The sequence below is a fragment of the Pteropus alecto genome, unplaced genomic scaffold (genome assembly GCF_000325575.1).
Source record: "Pteropus alecto unplaced genomic scaffold, ASM32557v1 scaffold80, whole genome shotgun sequence".
Lineage (NCBI taxonomy): Eukaryota > Metazoa > Chordata > Mammalia > Chiroptera > Pteropodidae > Pteropus > Pteropus alecto.
In genome coordinates this window covers 1,303,835-1,325,246 of record NW_006430460.1, presented here as the reverse complement: position 1 = coordinate 1,325,246, position 21,412 = coordinate 1,303,835, and the positions used below count along the sequence as shown (strand labels likewise).

The 21,412-nt window shown below is 49.1% G+C and overlaps 1 protein-coding gene across 1 annotated transcript in view; it reads right to left on the bottom strand.

The window, feature by feature from the left end:
• Positions 1–631: 631 nt before the first annotated feature.
• The window catches only part of KATNAL1 (katanin catalytic subunit A1 like 1), a 52,566-nt gene continuing 31,785 nt past the window's right edge, over positions 632–21,412 (bottom strand). Inside the window, exons 4-10 of the mRNA XM_006904826.3 lie at positions 16,087–16,214; positions 15,576–15,681; positions 11,758–11,916; positions 10,970–11,096; positions 8,687–8,821; positions 2,466–2,592; positions 632–1,602 (exon numbers count right to left, since the gene is read on the bottom strand). Of these exons, the coding sequence (XP_006904888.1) occupies positions 1,404–1,602; positions 2,466–2,592; positions 8,687–8,821; positions 10,970–11,096; positions 11,758–11,916; positions 15,576–15,681; positions 16,087–16,214 (981 nt within the window). The 3' untranslated portion in view covers positions 632–1,403. The remainder of the gene's footprint in view (positions 1,603–2,465; positions 2,593–8,686; positions 8,822–10,969; positions 11,097–11,757; positions 11,917–15,575; positions 15,682–16,086; positions 16,215–21,412) is intronic.

Below are 21,412 nucleotides of genomic sequence, written 5' to 3'. Positions count from 1 at the left end.
TTTCCATAACAATTTGTAGCACCTTGTACCAGCCCTAACCCATGAAAACTCTCCGTAACCCATGACAACTCTTGCCCTTCTGCCAGTGTTACTACTAGCAACCATAGCAACTCTCTCCACTTGTAATGGTCTAAGTTTGAATCAACCAATCAGCTTGTGTAAAAACCCTGTATATAAGGAATGTTGCCACTGAGCACACACTGCCCAGATCTTCAGAGCATTAGCTCCTCTGGGACAGTGTGTAATAAAGTTGAGTTCTCCTCCTCTCCGAGTTACTGCTTGGTTTTTCACTGAACTGGTTTTGGGACTTTTCCACAACAAAGTGATTAGACACAGGCCATCTATTCTTCCGGCCTCTTCCTGTTGTCTAATTTCTGCCAGACTGAACAAGTCTGGCAGATTTCTACCCCGATCTTAATGTGTGTGCGTGTTCTCAACCTAGACAGAGAGCAATTTAAAATTTGCAAATGAACGTCGTTCATTAAGGATAATGCTATTTTGTTAAACAAGCTATCTGGAAAATTATAAAATTTTGTTTTGTCTGTTTTGCATTAGCCACAAGAGTGGACTTGTTTAGAATATAAAAGTACTATTTAGAATATGAAAGTCAAATTCAGCAAAAATCAAACAATGCTGGAGCTGAAAAAAACGAAGGCTTTATCTGTTTGACCGTATTAAAAGAAAAGTGAAAACAAATTTAAAAGTCTGGAATGAAGACATGCGTCTTATGCAGTCATAATGCTCTTTCCCCACTCCCTTTCAATATGAAATTGAGAACTACAGGCAAAAAATACTAAAGGCCAGAGAAACGACCTGGCAAAATGAGGCTGCTCCCCGCTCCGTGCTCGGTAAATGACGAAACGGCTGCAGAAGGAGTGGGGGTGGCGGCAGGCGTTCCGACCAGGACACGGTCTGACAGTGACAGCTGGGTTCCAGAGGCTTACCTCACACGTGCACGGTTTCACGCAAAACTACTCTTCTTAACGACAAATAATGAATCTGACACAAACTCAGCTTTGACGTTTAAAGTCAACACGTGCCAGGTCCCTCACGTTCAGAGCAAAGACTAGAAACACACACAGACAACCCCTGCCGTGAGAAGCGGTCCTCCGATCCTTCGTGAGCGAGCTCCCGCCGGCGTCGCGACCGGGCCTTGCGCCCTCACCCCGGTTTGGGTGCGTGGTGGCAGTGCACCCGTGGGCGGCCGGGCACGTGGCCGGGAGACAGGCCCGCTGGGCTGTCAGCTTCTCTTATTTTTCGACCACATTTATACTCTGGTTTTAGATGGCTTTCCCATAAGTGAAAATCCAATGAAAAGTTCCAAACCTGTTTTTTTTTTTTAACTGCAGGAATTTCTTCACATTTTATAAACAAAAATATCAGAAATGAAAGAGCCGACAAATTCAAGCAGACCCGAACTCTACCATCCACTTCTCATACTTCTCCAGGTCTGCGGCGGAGACGGACTTGGCGATTTTCTTCAGGGCCAGCTCGAAGTCACCGCTGGTCACCGGCATCTGCAGCTCCTCCCTAGACAGCGCGCGGATCTCCTCGGGGCTCAGGCCGCTGATGCGCCGTCGCATGGCCATTAAGGCCGCGTCCCTGGAAGGCACCAGAGCCGGTGAATGCCCACCCTGCACATGGCCGCGACACGTCCAGCGTAACAAGGCTGCGGACATATCCGAAAGGTCACGTGACGTGTGTTTACAATGCTGCCTGGAGTGTTCTACATGGCCTGGGGGCTCGGGGGAGGTGGAAGAGGACGCAAAAGGCTCGAATGTAAATAGCACCGGAACTGGACCCTGGAGGTGCAGGTGAGCTCGGAGGGCACTGAACTGTCCCCACTGGCTCCTCAAAGGCAGCCAAGAAGTTCAGGAAACTGAAGCAGAACTGTGAAGTCTGAATTGTACACGTGGCAGTAAACACACGGGTAAATGTTAGGGTAATTCACAGCCTGGCCTGGTTCACCACGGCCACTTATGTCAATTCAGGTATAATTAGGAAAGTAGGAACTAAAAGAAAAAAAAAAACCCCACTGAACAGTGTGAATTGTCTAAAAATTAGGATACCACTAAACCGAAATGAAAATTTTAGTATGTATCTTTCACAGCTTAAACAGGTCAATTCTGTTCATTTGCATATAGTAAAATAATCCAGCCTAAACTACAGTTATTATTTGATATTGATGCGGGTGGGCCCTAATTTAGGGCCAAATTAACCTTAAGTTGCCACAGTCATTATTTGCAAGCTAGGCACAATGATTTCTTGGAGAAAGTGACCATCTTGCTACCTAACTATTCATCTAACAGTAACCAGGGAAGTTATGTACGAAAAAACAAGACAAATGGGAAGTCGTGTCAAGGAAACGGGCAGCAGCAGTCACGCCAGGGGCTGACAGCTTCAACACCACTCGGGCCCGTCCTGCTAAACGCGGCTGACGCCTCAGGCCGCAGACCCCCACAAACCTGCAGACGTTGGTTATGTCGGCGCCAGAGTAGCCCTCGATCTTCGCCGCGATGTGCGCCAGCTGAATGTCGGGGTCCAACTCGACCTCGCGGAGGCTGATCCGTAGGAGCTCGGCCCTTCCTTCTGCTGTTGGGAGACGTTGTGCTGTTGTTAGATGTTTTTCTTTATAAACCAGCCGATGAGAAATCACATATGAACATTCAGGAGAAGAGAGACTAATGCACACACGAGTCAGAAACTGTGAGTCCACTGGCGTCACCAAGTCACCGTGTGACTCACGGAGCCATTTAACCTCCCATGTGCCTTGGCTGCGGCAACTAAAAATGGAAACGGACTCAGATCCCTTTACAGATGGCGAAGATACTTGCTGTGAGGACAAAGGGTCTGAGATCCTTTACGAAAAATAAAAACATTAGTATTCAAGCCCCAGAAATGCTTTTAATGAAAAAACAAAAAACAAAAAAACGGCTTTGGTTATACACAACCGGACTGCACAGAGTCTAACTCCTATGAGTCACTTTGCCCACCTCTCACACGATATCGGGAAAAAGTCCCACAACTCGGTCAGTAGTTTTTTTTAAAACCCAGTTTTCTTTTTCTGAAAATCAGCGATTGGCACAAAATGCTCATTAATGTGCATTCCACTTGGAAAGCCAGCCACAGACGTGGGTGGTTCAGTGGGACTGCAACGTGGACGAGTAAGCTCAGACCAACCACGGAATTTTCCAAAAAAAAACAAAAAACAAAAAACCATGCTCGCTGTCTTGCCATAAGTTTTAGTGGCAAATCTGCTTCATACGGCACACTGAGATAATCTGTAAGAGGTCCGGATATGGCCTTCTACTATTTCCTGATATGTAAAACAAAATTTTATTTCCCCCAACTTTTATTTTGAAATTTTTTAAATCTACAAGTAAAGAAATAAAATCAGTGGACACTCATTCACCTTTCGTGGAGATTAACTGATTGCCAACATTTTGCCATTCCCACTCCCTTCTCCCCTCTCCCCCACTTTTTAATGGAAAACTAGCTATGGGCAGCACAACGCTCCACCCTAAATTCTTCAGCATGCACCTCCCAAGGACACAGGCACAGTGCAGATTAAATGTCCCCGTCTGTTCAGGCCTTTATCACTCTCTTAAAACCCATCACACAGTTGCACTTAGTTAGCATACCTTCTACTCTTCTTTAATCTAAAACAGTTCCCAGTGGGTTTTATTTTTTTTTCCTGTCTCTTTGACACTGACAATTCCCCTCAAATGCTCCTACAGAGTCAACGCATTCCAATGACGATCCCAACAGGTCTGTCTGGAACCAGACAGGCAGGTACTAAAATGTTTATGGAAACAGAACCAAGAACAACTGAGACACGGGCAGAACAGCAGCAAGGTGGGCGGACCTGCTGTCAGATTTTAAGACAGAGCAGGAAGACTCATGTCAGTGTAACGCTCTTGCAGAGACAGACACATGCATCAGTGACACAGAACAGGGCACCCAGAAGCGGATCGGAGCTTTTACTGTGCATGCCTGATCTACCACGCGGCGGCCCACATGGCGGCCCAGGTGGCGGCCCAGGTGGAGTGTCTTCTCAGTAAGTGATGCCAGAGGAGATGACCAGTCTCGGGGCCAAACAGAGCTGGGTCCTATCTTATGCCACACACAAACACCAGGACCAGGTATATCACCAATTTACACGTGAGCTGCAAAAACATAACCTTTTTAGAAAATAAAACAGAAAACTATCTTAATGACCTCAGAAAAGTAGTCTTAAGATATAGAGTCAAAACATCAACTACAAAGAAAAAGACTGATGAGCTGACCACGTTAAAACTAGAAATTCCTATTTTTCACATTTATCAAAAAATATTACAAATACAGTGAAAACATACACGCAAGTTTTAGAAGATATTTACAACAAATGTAAGTAACAAAAGACTTACATCCAGAATATTTACAGAACTCCCACAAAGCAACAAAGAAAAATCAAATGACCTAATAGAAAAACAAGCAAAAGACTTGAATAAATACATTGCAATATCCAAATGGCCAGTAAAGGAAAAGATATTCTAATAATGAAGGAAATACAAATTAAACCACAGAAATGTATACCGAGACACGGGCGTAAGCTGAAAAGTCTGCCGAGCCAGGTGCCGGGGATGTGGGGCAGCAGGAGCGCCTGCACGGTGCTGGCAGCAGGGACGCTGGGCCGGCCTCCCGGGAAGGCAGGCCAGACTTGTGACCTGGGGTCCCAGCTACGCAACGTGGCCCAGCAGCACACCCTGTCCTCGCCGGGAAACTGAGGTGCCCGCCCCGGCGGACAGCGTACAGACAGACGGTCATAGCAGCAGCACTGGTAACGGCGTGAACTAGCCACAATCAGAGTGTCCCTCACGAAGGACGACGGAAGCCTGTGGCATGGTCCTATGCTGGATGTGGTGGCTGAGCTGTGCCCCCAACCTAACCTCCGGCAGCTCGGAACGCGACTGTGTTTGGAGATAGGGCCCTAAACAGGTGATGAAGGTACCGTGAGGCCGGGCAAGTGGGCCCTCGTCTTTATAAGAGAACCTCGGGACAGAGACACGCACAGGAGAAGACCGCATGAGGACACAAAGAGAAGGTGGCCGTCCGGCCAAGGAGAGAGGCGGCAGAATGAGAACGACCCTGCCAACACGTCGACCTGCACTTCCGGCCTCCGGAACTGAGGGAAACATGTGTCTGTCATTTGAGGCCCCGGCCTGTGGCACTTAGCCGCAGCAGCGCTAGCAGACTGACGTGACAACATGCCGCACGGCAAAAAATGCCTGCAGAGATGTGACACAACACGAGTGGACCTGAAAACATGCAGAGCGAAAGGAGCGAGGCACAAATAAACACAGTGCGATTCCATTTACGCAAAGACTGCTCGGGCATCCGTGACTAGGTGACAGAATTATAAGGAAAATGAGACTTTGTTCCCGTAAAGAGTGCAGTGACTACCGTGACCACCACCAGGAGGCCAGTGGGCTGGACGGGGAAGGGCACGCGGGGAGCGTCTAAGGCCTGACGTACTCCGTTTCTTTTCCCAGGAGGTGGTTATATGATTGTTTGATTGACCGATAATTAGACTATTTTAATCTATGTTTCTGTATCTGAGTAAGAGTCACAGGCACGCGCGCGCGCACACACACACACACACACACACACACACAAAGCAAAGAGCAACAGCAGCAGAAAGCGAAGCAAGCTGGCATCATCTAGGATTGCCAAAAAAAAAAAAAAAAGGAGGTGTGTGTGAGTAGAAACCTTTAGCTGTAGAACCCCTTAATTTCAGGTGCCCCACCCTCGGCCATCCTGCGCCGACAGCCCACCTGCAGTTCACAGGGGGACACCCGAAGGAGCCCACCCAGCGGGCAGGCAGGGGAGTGGGAAGGCGGAGGGCAGGGAGGGCACTCCCAGGTCCACGCTGGGGGAGGGGGCTGTGCCCCTGGCGCCCCAGTAAGGTCTCCGAATGTGACCTGCGAGCCCCGTTTCACAGCGCTCCACGTGCAGCGGGAGTGTCCGGAACAGGTGACTCTGCCCTCAGTCCCGACATTAGACCAGCCCTGTATCTGCCAACTGTCTGCCTCGGAGCACAACAGCCAGCTGCTGGTCACGGGCTCTCCCAGGGACTGGGGTCTGGCCCGCAGCACAGGCCAGCTCCCGAGTGACGAGTGACAAGTGCTGGTCACGGGCTCTCCCAGAGACCGGGGTCTGGCCCGCAGCACAGGCCAGCTCCCGAGTGACAAGTGACAAGTGCTGGTCACGGGCTCTCCCAGGGACCGGGGTCCAGCCTGCAGCACAGGCCGGCTCCCGAGTGACGGGTGACGCGCCACACTGCAGCCGAGCACGAGGCGTCCTCCCGCTCCCCAGTAACTCTGACTGTCAACACTGGCTGCATCAGCGCTCCGTCAGAAGGCTCTACGCAGGATTCACCAGCTCTGTGAAACTGATGAATGCAGCCGTGACCCTGCGGAAGGATCAGCGGGGTGACGTGTCAACAGCAGGGCCGGGCGCTGCCCACGCACACAGCCAAGCCTCCAGTTCAAACACGAGCACCACTGTCAGGAGGACCCTGGCTTACCCCAGGGGTGACAGTGGTCCCTGGGCACACTGGGCAGCCGCACAGTGGGCACCGTGTGTGCCCTGGCGCCAGACCACGCGCTCACAGCCCGCTCTGCTGTCCCAGGCCTGGCACCCACCCACTCAGTGCCCCACTTCCTCAGACACAAAGTAACAGAGAGAATAGAGCCCACTTCCTAAGACTGTCATGAGGGTTAAATGAGTTAACGCAGGTAAAGCCCGGCCCACAGCCGGCACCCAGTAAACGCTCACCGCCCCATCATCACCATCAGTCAGTCAACAAACAGGAGCAGAGGGAGACACAGGAAATCCAGGTCCCCTCCATGAAGGAGCATCTGGGAGACAGGTACCAAGGACGAAACACTGAGGACGTGGAGCCACACAGGGAGAGTGCCAGGGCAGACGTCACAGAGTCAAATGCTTTCCTGTCGCCTTTGAACAACCAATAAAATGTAAATGGAAGGGACGAGAAAGAACAATCTGGGAAATGGGAGCATCACAAATAATTACATGCAGTAGGAAGAAGCACGCGAACAGCAGAGTGAAAGAAAGGTAAGTAGAAAAGTACAGCACCGTGCTGACTAGACAGCTCGAGATGTTTTAAAAATCGATGGAACAGAATGAAGAATTCAGAAATAGACCCACACGTACACACCAAAATAATTTTCAATAAAAGTGTCAAAGTAATTCAGTGGAAAAAGAAAATTCTTAGCAACTGGTGCAAGAACAACTCAACACACATAAGAAAAAAATGAAACTCAACCCCTGACACATATCTCAAAATTAGCCCAAGATGGATCACAGATCTAACTAGTTTCTGAAAGGAAATACAGGAGAAAAACTTTGCCCTATTGGGGTAACCAAAGACTTAAGATACAAAAAGCACTGCCCATTAAAAAAAAATTTGACAAGAGGACTTCATCAAAATTAAAATGTCTGCTCATCAAAAGACACCGTACGGAAACCTGAATGAGAAATCGCAAACTGGAAGAAAATGCCCACAATGCTCACAGTGCCCACAAGGCACGTATCTGATAAAGAACTACACACCACTAAGAAAACAGCAAATAAACCAATTAAAACTGAGCAAAAGACCTGAACAGACACTGCACGAAAGAGACGCGATGGCCTAGGGCACGTGAGAAGCGCTCCACGGCACCGAGAGCATCCCTCACTCAGCAGGACCACCGAAGGGAGACGCTGACCAGGGCGGGGAGGCACGGCACGCTCGCTCCCGGCGCTGAACGTGACGCAGCACGGCCACGCAGGTTTGGGTTTGGCTGTTTACACACGTACCCAGTCTCGGGTCCACCTGTTCTCACCTACGGTCCCCGAAAGAGCTGAAAACGTTCACACAGAAAAAACTTCTGGGAGACATTTACTGCTTCACTCGTAACAGCCCAAACCTAGAAAACTCAAATGTCCACCAAAAAGAGAACGAACCGCAGTATAATCGTACCACAAACAAAACTCCTGACACATGTACCGGCGCACGGTGACTCTAACAGTGCCGGGCCGAGTGACAGCGGCCTGCACGCGGAGTGGTACGTCACGGTGCCAGTTCCGTGGAGCCAACCTATGGCGATGAAAACCGGGAGAGGAAAGGAGGTCTGACGGGACGACAGGCGGCACAGGGAAACGTCCCGGGCTGACGGAAGCGCCCCACGTCACGAGCAGGTGCTGGCGTGACGGGAGCAGTCATCTGTCACCACTCACCGGATTCCACACTCAAGATCTGTACACTTCACAGCGTGTAAATTTTATCTCAATATAGAAAGAAAAAAGTCACTTGTAAAAATTTCAACGTTTGTCGATACGATGAAATTACATCTTTCAAAGCAGCGTATTTTTAAAAAGATCTCGAGAGAACTTCACTTTTAATCACTTCAGCTTTCATGAAGAGCCTTCGGGTGTAAAAGTAAGGACTCAGCTGCCTGCCGGGGTCACGGACATGAACTCCGCTCTGAACTAAGACTCTCCGCTGAGCGCCGGGGCCGCCAGGCCACCACGAGTCGCTCTGTGATGCCATCGACCTCCCAACGGAGTGAGGACTTCGAGGGATTTTAAAAATGTAACAGAAGCAAAAGAAAGGGCGAAACACAGTCGAAGGAACGCACCGTACCTGTTGGGAGAGGAATGTAAATCCTTTTCTCCAATCTCCTTCGCAGGGCTTCGTCGATGTCCCACGGGAAGTTGGTCGCGGCCAACACCATGACCATCTTGGAAGGGTCGTCGCTCTCCAACGCGCCTCCAACTCCTACGACGGCAAGGGGGAAAGAGCGTTTTCCTCACAGTCCGTGTTCTTCCATCCAAGCGACAGTTCTCAGCAGCGGCCACAGCCGTGGAGGTGGGCTCCGCACGAACTGCCGCCGAACCCGACACGTCAACAGGTGACTACGGAACGAGGTAGGAGAGTTCACATAATCTATCGCTGGACTCTAACCCAGTAAGAAAAACCATATTTTCTGTAAGGAAAATGAGTGGATACTTCCTCTGAAAGGAAAAGGCATAGGGGATTATGTTCTTTAGTTTTCTCTAATTTCTTTAAATCATGAAGATCCTCAAAAACTTTTTTTAGTTGTCAGTCTACTTGATCTTCACAAGAGAGAACAGAAGGGGGTTCACATTTAATTAATATACTTGCGTACAATCATAGTTTTGAAATGCAGGTTATACTGTAATAGTTTTTTCCTTCAAACGTCTAAGGGACTCAAAAAATAAACAAAAAATTTAAGAATAAACCTAATAATCAGTCACTACTGAAAAAACCGTTTCTTTTTATACCCGTCCAAATATACGTATGTAGAGTCTCCTTTTTCAGAATTACAATTTTAGAATAAAAAACTTAAGGTTACACAGGAACTCTGGAAAATATGCAGTGAAAAAAAAATATCAGAAACTCACAAACTTTACCAGAGTTTCTAGCCTGACACAGCAAAGTAGTGGATTTAAAGCAATCCAGTTCAATATGGTATTTTCTTAATAAATTATTACTAAACTACTATTTAAATCATTATCACAAAGAATCAAGCTGTCCAACTAATAATCAGCAGTCACAAATACAAAATTTTGTGAAATTCGGCTAATTCGAATCCAGTGATATTTTTAAAACACATGATGTGTTTTCTTCTATACCACTCCCCACAAATACGACACAGCCGCTCCTTCCCCTCACTCTCCAGCAGAAGTTGAAATGGCCCATCTTTAGGGGCCGGGGGCGGGGCTGTAGTAACCCTCTTACGCATCTTCCTATGCTTGGCACCGGACGCGACACCCGTGGTAGGTAATCAATGAACACCCAGGGTGGGGGGCAACCATGCTGTTTTACAATGGCACACTCGGGGTATTTTTTAACGTTATGTTTTCTCACGGTTTGCTTAAGCGGCCTCCTCGTTCAGCACACAACAACCAGAGTAACGTGTCTCTAAACATGGCTCTGGGCCCGTCACGCTCTCCCTTCAGGGGCTCGCCCAAGCCTTTTCTTGGACTAACGTGCACGAGTGCGTCCGAGCCGGCCTCGGCTAGTCCCTCCACAACCCCCACCGTCTGGGTGGCGCCTCCCCTGCTGCGTGCTGGGATGCACCCCAGGTCCAGTTCTGGCCCGGAAGCGACGCCACACCGTCACCGCCTAAGTGCCTGCTGCCCACCTAGGTTGGTGGCCTGCACACACTTCGGCCTCAGGACCCTTGCACAGACTCTTAAAAGTCACTGCATTCTGAAGAGCTTCTGTGTGTGTGGCAGACATCCACCAACACTTACCACCAGAAATTAAAACGGAGAATTTTTTAAAATATCAACTCATTTTTAAAGTGATAATAAAAGCCATTATTTGTTAATACATTAAATACCATACTTTTATGAAAAATAACTGTAATTTTCCAAACCAAAAAAATAAGAAAAAGAGTGTGATTTTTTTTTACGTTTTTGCAAACCTCCTGAATGTCTAACTCAATGGAGAACCACTGGATTCTCTGTCTGCTTCTGCTCCCAGTTTATTACGTCCCACATGTCCTCTGGCCTCTGGAAAGCCACTTGTAAGAGAAGGAGACTGGATGTAGAGGTAAATAATGTCTGGATATCACTACGAAAACAGATCAGCCCTGTTTCCCAAGGGGTCTGAAGGCAAAAAAAAACAAACAAAAAAACAGAGTCTCAACGCCCCCTGGGACCGCCTCTGGAACCTCCGCTCCCAACAGAAATCCCTCAAAGGCCACGACATTCCTCTTCTCTGTAACCCCTGAACCTGACTCTTAACAGACAGACGCATGATCAAATGCAAAGTGGACGAACAAATGAGCTCAGACTGCCTTCGAGGCCATCCACGGAGAACTTCCAAGGTACGACTCTACGGAAAACGCCCAAAGGAAACACAACACGTCTGAGGCCGCGATCGGACGGTGATTACCATCCATCTGGACGAGCAGCTCGGACTTGACTCTGCGGCTGGCCTCGTGCTCGTCAGAGGTGCCCCGGCGACTGCAGATGGAGTCGATCTCGTCGATGAAGATCGTGGTGGGCGCGTAGAACCTAGCCTTCACGGAAACATCATAAAGAAATCATTCAGTGATCTGAATTTTTAGAAATTCCATTTCTAAAACCACAATAAACAGCAGATGTTTCTCACTGCTTTAATGTCACATTTGGTCACTGACTGAGGTTAAATTGATCGTTCACATCCAAAAAGGAAAGTTCCAGAAACACAAAATAGGTTACGAGATTGGTGAAGCTGGGCGACGGACGCATGGGGGTTCACGGCACTGTTCTTCTGCTTTTGCGTTAGAAAACGTCCGTGATACGAGACTTTTGAAAGTTATGTCACCAACCTCCGTCCTCGAACACGCACTCATAAGTAACTGCTGCCACTCCTTTAGGAAAAGGGACATACTACAGTGGCAGATCGACTTCTAACTGCTCTTTCAGAGACGTATTAAAATGGACTTCCGCTCGCCCTGCCCACTGGTCCCGGGAACACCTCAAAGCCTCCCCGCCCTCGCGGACAGGGTGCCAGAGGGCCTCGCTTCACTCAGCAAGGAAGGGACGCCAGAGGCACATCACAACCCCACACGCCCCCCCATCCCACGCCGTATCAGTGTGTCACAGCAGGCCACCGGCCCTGCGTGAACGACCTAGATTATAGCAGCGTCACTTGCCTGCGCCAACAGCACTCCGAAATCTGAGCAGAACGCCACTCACCATTTCAAACAGCAGACGGACTAACTTCTCAGATTCTCCTCTGTACTTAGACGTCAGCGTGGACGAGGAGACGTTGAAGAAGGTTGTGCCACATTCGGTGGCGACGGCTTTAGCGAGCATGGTCTTACCAGTGCCAGGGGGTCCGACCATCAGCACGCCCTGAGGCACCAAAGATTTATTTCAGTGAGTGGCTTATCGGGTTAAAATGCTTTCTCATAAAATACTGTAGAAGGAAAACGTCCCAGCAGAAGATAAACTCAATTGTTACAAGAAAACCATGGTGAATTTGGCACGAGTCTCATTTTATAGACAGAAAACCATGAAGAGTGAAGTCACAAAATGTCACACATCAGAGGCACTCAGACGTGGGCTGACAAGGGCCTGGACGACAAGGAGTCTCCTGATGCGTTTGGACAGACGCTGTCCACTCTCCCTAAAACTGGCAAGAGATAAATATGCACAGTTTTGAATATCACTTAGGAGAGACTGCTCTGTGTCAACGAAATGAAAATAAAACCTGTCTCCCACAACAACTGACGACACAGCTTTTAATCAAAAACAAAGAATCATTCCTTAGTTAATAAGGTAACTAAAACCTAGTAGGGATTCAAACAGAATCGAATTAGCTAGCATTTTACCAGCTAGCGAGTTAATCATGTACACAAACTAGTGTCACTGATGAAAGAGCCACTAAACGTGACATGGACTGGAAACTGGATCTTAGTTACTTCTCACTTTTGAAAACAAAACAGAAAAGCATGAAAGAGCCACTAAACGTGACATGGACTGGAAACTGGATCTTAGTTACTTCTCACTTTTGAAAACAAACAAACAGAAAAGCATTCTATAAAAATAAATCAATGAGGAGTAAAAATCGTTTGGGGTCACCAATCCTGGTCTGAAGACTCACGGACTCTCAGTCGCTGACTTCACTAGCCACCTTAACAGTTCCGCTGACAGCCAGCATCACATTTCTTCTGCATAATCGTTGCTGATCTTAAGAGAAAGTCTGACCCGTCTGTTAATTTAGTTTAAAGCTGGGGATTTAAACTTTAAAACGACGTGTGTGTCCGAGTTTCTTAAACTAAATTGGGAAACTGTCCAAACCCTTTCAGGCTGCAACACGGACCCCTAGAACCACCAGGGACCACCAGGATTTAAAACACTAGATTTATAAAAAATTTTTTTCCTTTACAAGGAGCTTTTAACTGCATGAGATTGATACCCTGAAAGCTATAAAAACGACTAACGGTGCAGGCATGGCTACAGCCAAGTTCGTGCTTCCTTCTGCGATGTCCCCTCCCTTTCGCGCCCTCTCGGCTCCTGTCACGTCGTCAGCGTGGCCACCACACACGTGGCTCGTGGCCGCCGTGCAGCGTCTGCTCCTCCGCTCCCCGCGACGTTGCTCCCCCATCGCCTCCTCTGCTTCCTGCGTCGCCTGCCCTGGCTCTTTCCCAGCTACAGAAACGTGCTTAAGTGGGTCCCGTTTTTTAAAAGTCCTTCGCCTGACCCTACGCATCCTCGGGCTGCTGTCCGCCTCTCCTTCCGTCCCGGGCCGACCTGTCTTATCAGTGCTGCTTCATGGGCTACGACCAGCTTCTGCCTCCACCTCTTCACCAAAAATACCTGATTTTCTAATCCAGCGGTCACCTTCCAGCCCGCACCCTCTCCCTCTGACCTCTGGTGTGCAGACACCGGTACTTGGTCCCTTCTTCCCGAGACCCTCCCTCCCAGGGACGCTGGGACCCTGCCCTCTCCACCAGCACCACCTTTGGCGTCTCTGGGCCTCTGCCCCGAGCCCTGGGCATTCCCGCAGCTCTTGTTCCTTCATAAAACTCCGTGGACGACTTCGCCCACAGCTGTCCCTCCTCTGCCTAAGCCCCAGCCTCTGGTTCCAGTTGCCTCCGAGCGTTTACCTAACGTTTCGTCTCTGTCGGAACCTGCCCGTTTCTGGATTCCCAGCGCCGGTTCACTGCGCCCCGTGTCACACAGCACGCTGGCCTCCCCTGCTCCCAGGAGGCACACTCCAAATCCTTGGACTGTCCTAGGTGACTTACGGTAGCCCCCTAAGAGATGACTCAGGATGGAGTGGGCAACTGGCCTGGCTGGAAAAACCAGCCGTGTGACCGGAGGGCTGGGGCTCGGGGCCCTGTGCCATCAACCCGGGGACGGGGATGGGAGCTGAAGCTCACGGGCCACCACCCGATCAGCCGTGGCCGTGTAATGAACGCCACGAAAACCCGGACGCCGACGCTCAGCGGGCCTCCCTGTTGGCCATACTCTAGGTTCTGTCCACGTCCACGTGCTAGGAGGATGAAGCACCCCGACCTTGCCAGGAGGGGACACAGGCCAAGTGTCCCGCCCCACCGGGAGGGGACACACACAGGCCTTACTCTCAGCGTCCCCCCATCTCACCCCATGCATCTCTCTTGAGCCGGCTCTGAGGTACCTCTTTCCACTATAATAAAGCTGTAATCTTAACTACGATACCTTCCTAAGTTCTGTGAGTCATTCTAGGGAATCATTGAAATTAGACAGGGATAGTGAGAAAGCTCAAATTTATAGCCAGCTGGTCAAAAGTGAGGGGGACCTAGGGACCCGTAAGTTTGCAGCTGACATCTGAAGTATGGGCAGGCTGGTGGGAAATAGCCCCTTGACCTGTGAAGTCTGGCCCGGTCTGGGGTAGCTGCCACCCCTCAGTTAGGCCTGGAACCCAGAGTCGGACATCCTACCAGTCACGATGTTACCACTTACACCCCCTAAAAGCCTCTCACAAACCCGCCTGCCTTCTCTAGTCAGATAACAAAGGGCTTAACTATGGCAACAGCCTCCGATCAGACTCGTCATCCAGCCCCGCCCCTCTGGCCCACGGCCCACGGCCCACGGTCCACCCTCCACTCCGCCTCAGGCCGCCTTCCCACATCTGCAAATCGCCCTGCCACTGAAACCTGCTGGCTCATCCTGAAGGGAGGCCGCACCTACCACTCCGGCTATTTTAAAGCTCCTTTAAATACCAGCTTTAAGATCTCAGTCTCTCTTTTCAATATTGTTTTAGAAGCTATAATAAAGGGAGAATGTACGGTATACAACATGGTCCCTGAATTAGGTAAATCTATAACTGTCTACAGAAGTTTTTAAGTCGTGAGAGGCAACCAAAATGCCAGGTGCCCCAAGCCGTTCGTAGCAACGAACAGGAGTCGGTCCTGAGAGGAGAGACAGCCCCCGGCTAAGCCAGGAGGGCAAAGTCAGATGAGCTTTCAGTTCCGTCTCCCAGCCAGAGGAAAGGCAGGGCCCGGCTAGGCAAAGACCAAAGCAAGGTCCGGCAGCAGCTGCTCGAAGCTCTAACGTGAAAACAGACTCAGGAGGAGCTAGTCCCGGGCAGGCTCTAACGCAGGGAACAAGCTAAAAACACACACGTTCTAACTGGGTCCGAGAATTATATCAAATCTAGATGAAGTGATCAAAATCGTGAATTAGTGAGAAACACGCCAACTTTCAGAAATATATTTATTGGTTAAACACCTATTCTATAAGACTATGTACCAGTAAAATTTAATTTGCTTAACATATTTACAGAAACAGACACCTAGAAAATTCCCAAAACTACTCTCTGGGTCAGTGACCCTGTGGGAAGTGACTTAGCAACCCTCCAAGCCCCTCCGTGTTTGAACTACAAGTTCAAACCCGGACACGGGGGGTCTAAGCAAACCTCCCCCGACCTTCACAGCCGTGCAAACACAGGACGGAACTGCGATGCTGTCTTTCGTTACGACACAGGCAGCGTTTTCTATACCTGTGTTGGTGTAGCGAGTTCTCACCTTCCACGGCCTTCGAATCCCTTTGAAAAAGTCGGGCATCCACATTGGGAGGACGACAGCTTCCCTCAGCAGCTTCTTCGCTTCCTCCAGGTCTGCTATGTCGTCCCTGTGCGAGACCAGCAAAGTTCCATGTTTATTCAGGGACATCTATGACTGATGGTCAACACTAAGCCTTTTCATTGTTTCACTTATGAAATTATTCTTCATAAATTAAGAACACTATTTAATTCTTACCGCATAAAATGCGATCAGTGATCAGATAACATTGCAGTTATTAATTAGGACATGTCATTCAATTAACAGCCTCTGTCAGTCACACCACCATCAAATTAACACGTAAAGGATCTCGGTTCTGTTCTGAAAAAACAACTGTCCTGCCGCTCCGCACCCTCGCGTTACGGATGAAGCCACGAACGGAAGACGAGGGGGTGACGAGGGAAGACGCGTGCCAAGCTGGCAGCCACGGCCGGCTCTCTCCGCCACCTCGATTCGCCAGCCCGGAAACACTGACCAGTGAATGCCAGGGTTCCTGGACACGATGTCTCTCTCAAGGGCCTCCACCAAGTCCTTGTCGTACCCGGCACCGTCGAATTTGGGGATTTCGCCTTCGCTGCCACCATCTTGCCCATTCTTCCTTCCCTGGGGACAGACGTAAAAGCAGGACCGGTCGATAACGACGCAGTTCTAAGTGACATCTTTAAGCTGTAAAAATACTTAATGTAACCATTTTTAAAAAATAATTTTTCATTATTTTAAGATAGTGTTTTCTGATTACCCAAATGCCACCCTCCCTTATTTAATTCATCAGAAACGGATGAATGGGCCAACTTTATTATATGTACACTTCTTCAAACTTATGATCTGCAGGGGAGAGCTGCAGGAAAGGCCGAAATGGCCGTTGCAAAACGCCCCTGGATTTCTGGGTGCAGGGACCCCTACACCACCAGAGAGGATTCAGAAGAGTAATGCAGAGGAAGGAGGGAGATTCACGTACAGAGAACGTGCTACACGCCAGAAACCTCACATGTATTCCCTCGTTTCATACTCGCCCCGGCCCGACAAGGTAGTCGTTGTGATTGCTTTTACAGGTAAGGAGCTGGGACTCTGAAAGGCTGAGTAACTTACTCAAGTTCATGACAATGTCAGAGCAGGGGTTTTACCACGCCCTGGACTGGGCATTGGACCGTCCCCTGCCCGGCTGAGTCACTTAACGCTTAAGAGCAGGTTGTGTATGACCGGAGGCAGCCTCCGAGAGAGAGGCTGCGGACGCGGGAGCCCGGGGCCCTGGCATGCGTCTTACAGAGCCTTCTCCCCGCCACTGGCAGTAGGTAACCCCCCGGGTTCAGCTTCGCCTAGTCAGGGCCTTGGGCCACATCATAACGTCACTGTAATGACGATGGGAGGGGCCCTTCCCAAAAAGTATCATTAAGACCATTAAAGCAATACCCTTTACCCCAAATTCTTTACCTAATAATACGGTGGCTTTTGAAGAATTATGGGCTATAGTTTCTCAAGGGTTCTGCCAAGATGTACTCAGCTCCAAAGAGCTTTAAATGAAACGTGCTCAGGTCCCAGAGGCAGTTCAGCCACTGGAACCGCTTCAGCAGACACGGCCAAGCACCTGCCCAAAGCATCGGACCCATGGCTGCCATCTAATGCAAAAATAAAAGGGGAAAGCGGTCCAAAAATGAGTCTGTTTCCTACGCTTAAACCTGGAGAGCGAGGCCAGGATGAACCTCTCCTACCACACGGCATCGGAGACAGACCCAGGGCCGGTCCTAAGTGTCCAGAGGGGCCTAAGTGACTCCCTTTGGCAAATGCTCTAAGTTTTTAAGCCTCTGGGAAAATGACCAAGCAGTATTTTGGTGACTTGACCAAAAAATGAGTGATTTACTGTTTCTGGTTAGCATGGCAATAGTATTAAACTAAATTTGCAGAAAAGAGTCCTGTGTTTCAGATGACAGATACCAATACTGTCACTATTAAAAGGAGTCCCTTCTGGCATTCCTACGCAACACACACAGCAACAAATTTAAAATAACCTCAACCTAGACTCACGTTTTATACTACACACAGGCCAAGGCCACAAAGTCACATTCAAACAAACAGCTGGGAACACGCTCGTAAGCATTTTAAAACTCTTCTAGAAATGAATCGACTACAGACTGCAACAAGAATTACTATCTCTCGCTACGGCACTGCAAACAGACTCACGGAAGAATCGGTACCGCGAAACGCAAGCAGGCGGCCATGCTGGCTTGGCACTCTGCCGGGGGGAGGGAGAAGCTGACACTTCCCTGACAGTGACAAGAGTCCCAGGACTGTAAGAACAAGAAGCATGTGAGCACCTGTGTCCGGCCCACTATACTGAGCGTCGGTGTTAGATCAGCGAATGAAAACACAATACCTGCCCTCGCTGAGCATCGAGTCTAGTCGCCAACCCAAAACACACGTAATTATGAACTGTGACGTGCCATGAGGACATGGAGTGGTCAGTGTGACGGAAAGTTACTGAGCAAAAGGAACAGGCTGGAGAGCCGGGCAGCGCCAGCCCACCTGGGCCCCTGCAGGCCAGGGAAGGGGCTGGGTTTCACATAGGTTCAGGGGAATGACAGAATGTGACACACTTTTAAATGACCCTCTGGCCACGGAGTGGAAAGACAGTGGAGGTAGGAGTCCAAGCAGAGATAAAAGCCACTGCTGTGCTCTAGGTCAAGGCTCCGCAACCACAGAAGAGGAAACTTGGGGACACGCCAGTCAGCTGACTAGCCCCAGAAACTGGAGTCCCTCAGTGGTAGCGGTGACAGATACGGAAACGCACATTAAGTACTCCGAAGAGGATTCAAGGAATTTTTTCTAATCAAAATGGTGAAGGTATTTAAAACACGAATTTCGGAAAACTAAAAATAAATAATTTGCTTATACTGGGAACCAACAAAATGGCTGACGATCATCCTCCATAACCAACACAGATCAACTGGAACAGACGTGTCCGATACATCTAACTCCAGCTGCAGTTAACCAGCTGGATTACCATGAGGGCTAAAAGAAACTTCTGTTTCCAGCAATAAAGCCAAGCTCACCCCAGGTACTATTACCTGTACGGTTTATCCTAATGAGACGAGCTGCAAGGTCGCTGAGATCTCAGAATCCCTGCTTAGATTTTCACATTAATGGGCAATGTCGGCCTTCAGCAAGAATGTAATACAGAGCATGAAGGTTGATGTACTTTTCCTTCTCATTAAAGCAAAATATTTTAGCTTCTTTTGACTAACATCTAAATTACCCATATCAAGAAAGGTTTGTTAACGATCTTTCATTAGTATTGACTAATCATTCAACTTGAGAAAAATGAGGCCTCGGTTAGTGACTAATCCAATATCATAGAGTCAATTAATGACACAGCTTGGCTGATAAGTGCAAATAAAGGTTTTTGCATTTTATCATGTTCTTCGCCCGTTGGCAGATGAAGCAAAATGTAGCCAGTTATTAGCTCTAGGTTCAGCACTCAGGGAAATGCTGACGTGTGAAGTACACCCAGAGAAGGATGACCGGGATGATAAGGGCTTCAAGGCCATGTCACATGCAGGCCGACCAAGGCCGCCAGGGACATTGAAGTCGAAGAAGAAAATGCTCATGGAGCCACATGACCAACGGACCTATTTGCCTCCATTTATTTTACATTCTTCAGAGAAAAGAACCAGGATCCCATAAAGTGACAGAAGAGGCAGATTTCAGGTCAACAAGAGACTTTTCCAACGGAGTTCTGTCCAACAAGGGACTTGTCTCTCTCATCAAGTAGTGAGCTGCCCAGCAGCAGCTTCCAGGCTAATTAGTAACACAAACCACTGGCCTCGGCCACAGGGCGTGTAAGCGGGATCACAGCTGACCTGCGGTTCTTTCTGCGAAGTCACTGCCTCCCACTTGCCCACTTACTCAACTGTTTCCTGAATTCAATAGCCCAAAGCATGTGCAAAATGTCTTAGAAGTCTCGTATTTTACTTAAATATTTAAATAAAAATTTAAAGTGATTTTTAAAAAGCGATCTGCACTCTGCACCATGTCTGTGTTGGTCCCCACAGCCCTGCTGCCTCCCAGCCAACGCTCATGTGCCGCTTACTCTGTGCCCGGCACCGTTCTCAGCTCTTGCCACGGCCCCCGCAGAGGTCCTACGAGGCAGGTACTGCTACCGAGTCCATCACGCAGCCGAGAAGACGGAGGCACGGAGAGGCTACGTGCCTGTCCGAGGACACGCAGCGGATCCCAGGCAGTCTGGCCCTGGTGCTTCAGCCACTCTGCACACCGTCGCACGCCTGAAATGCTCCCTCCCCAGTGCGAGATGTGCACCACGGAGCATCAGATCAGACGAGGCCCTCGAACCGCATCCCACTCGAGGACTTTATCACCTGGCCACGAAAAACGGTGGATGAATGCGGAGCGGTGTTTACTGACTTCAGCGTCAGGCCCCCATTGGGTGTCGGTACAGACGCATTTACGTTACAATGAGTCCGCATCCTTCTGCACACTTACCAACACACATGCTCCTCAACAGCACATACTAACACTTACCATGTGCTGGACACCGTTCCAGGGGCTGGGGACAGCTATAAACCAGACACACAAAAACGCCTTCGCATTCACGTCCAGAAACACAACACAGAAAATGAGTAAAACAACCAGGGGCAGAACAGCAAGTAACTGCCAGGACCTAACACAATAATATAAAAAAAAAAAAAAAAAAAGTCAAAGCAAAACCAATACTATAAATTAGCTGCCACCAGAGAAAAAAATTTGTGATTTACCATCCAGAGAACAGAGTAAGATATATCTTAAAAAACAACTCACCGATAATATAAATGGCCAATAAGCATATGAAAGAACTTTCAACCTCCGACGTTATCAGGTAAATACACAATAATGGTTGACAGGCTGGCAAAACCACAGTAAGATATACGACTAGCCCACGAGAGACGGACAGTGTCGAGTGCCGGTGGGATGTGGGGCAACCAGGACTGGGAACCTGTATGATCACCTGAGCAAACCATCTGGTGTCACCCACTGAGGGTTAACACAGTACCCTATGACCCACGTGTCCCGCTCCTAGGTACGTGTCCGCTGGAAACGCTCACACACACACCCCACAGGAAACGGTAACATTATCCAAAGCAGCAGTACTGATAAGAGTTCCACACTAAAAGCAACCAAATATCCATTAACGGTGAAAGAGATTTAACTGTGGCATGATACTGTATAGTAATGAAAATAAACTTCAGACACAGGCGATGGCACAGAGGAATCTCATCAACGTCACGTGGAGCCAAAAAGAGCCAGAATAAAAGAATACTCTACTGTACACAGTTTCCAAACAGGCGCACCTGACTTACGGCAGCAGGGCTCAGAGCAGCAGTCCCCCTGGGGAGGACGTGGCAGGGAGCGGGACTGAGCACGGCCATGGATGGCTCCCGCGGAGCCCAACGCTCTGCCCGCGATCCGTGCGACAGGTACGTGGGGTACGTGGCAGCTGCAGGGCTTACACGCACTGCTCCGCTGAAGCGGACGCTTTCTGGTTTGCAAGAGCCGATCATTAAATTTTTAGGAATTTTGTGAGCCAGCTGTAAAAACACAGCCATTAATGAAAATCAAATGACACAAACTTTGAATAAACTATATTAAAAACAAAGGTAACAGATACTCAAAACGCCTCCCTTCTCATTATTTAACTGTCACTTATGCACGTGAGGTACTTCCGCCCGCAGTCGCGTGCCAGCAGAGACCCTACAGCACGGAACGCTACTGCCCACCTCATTTCAACCGAGACCGGTGACGTTGGACAGCCT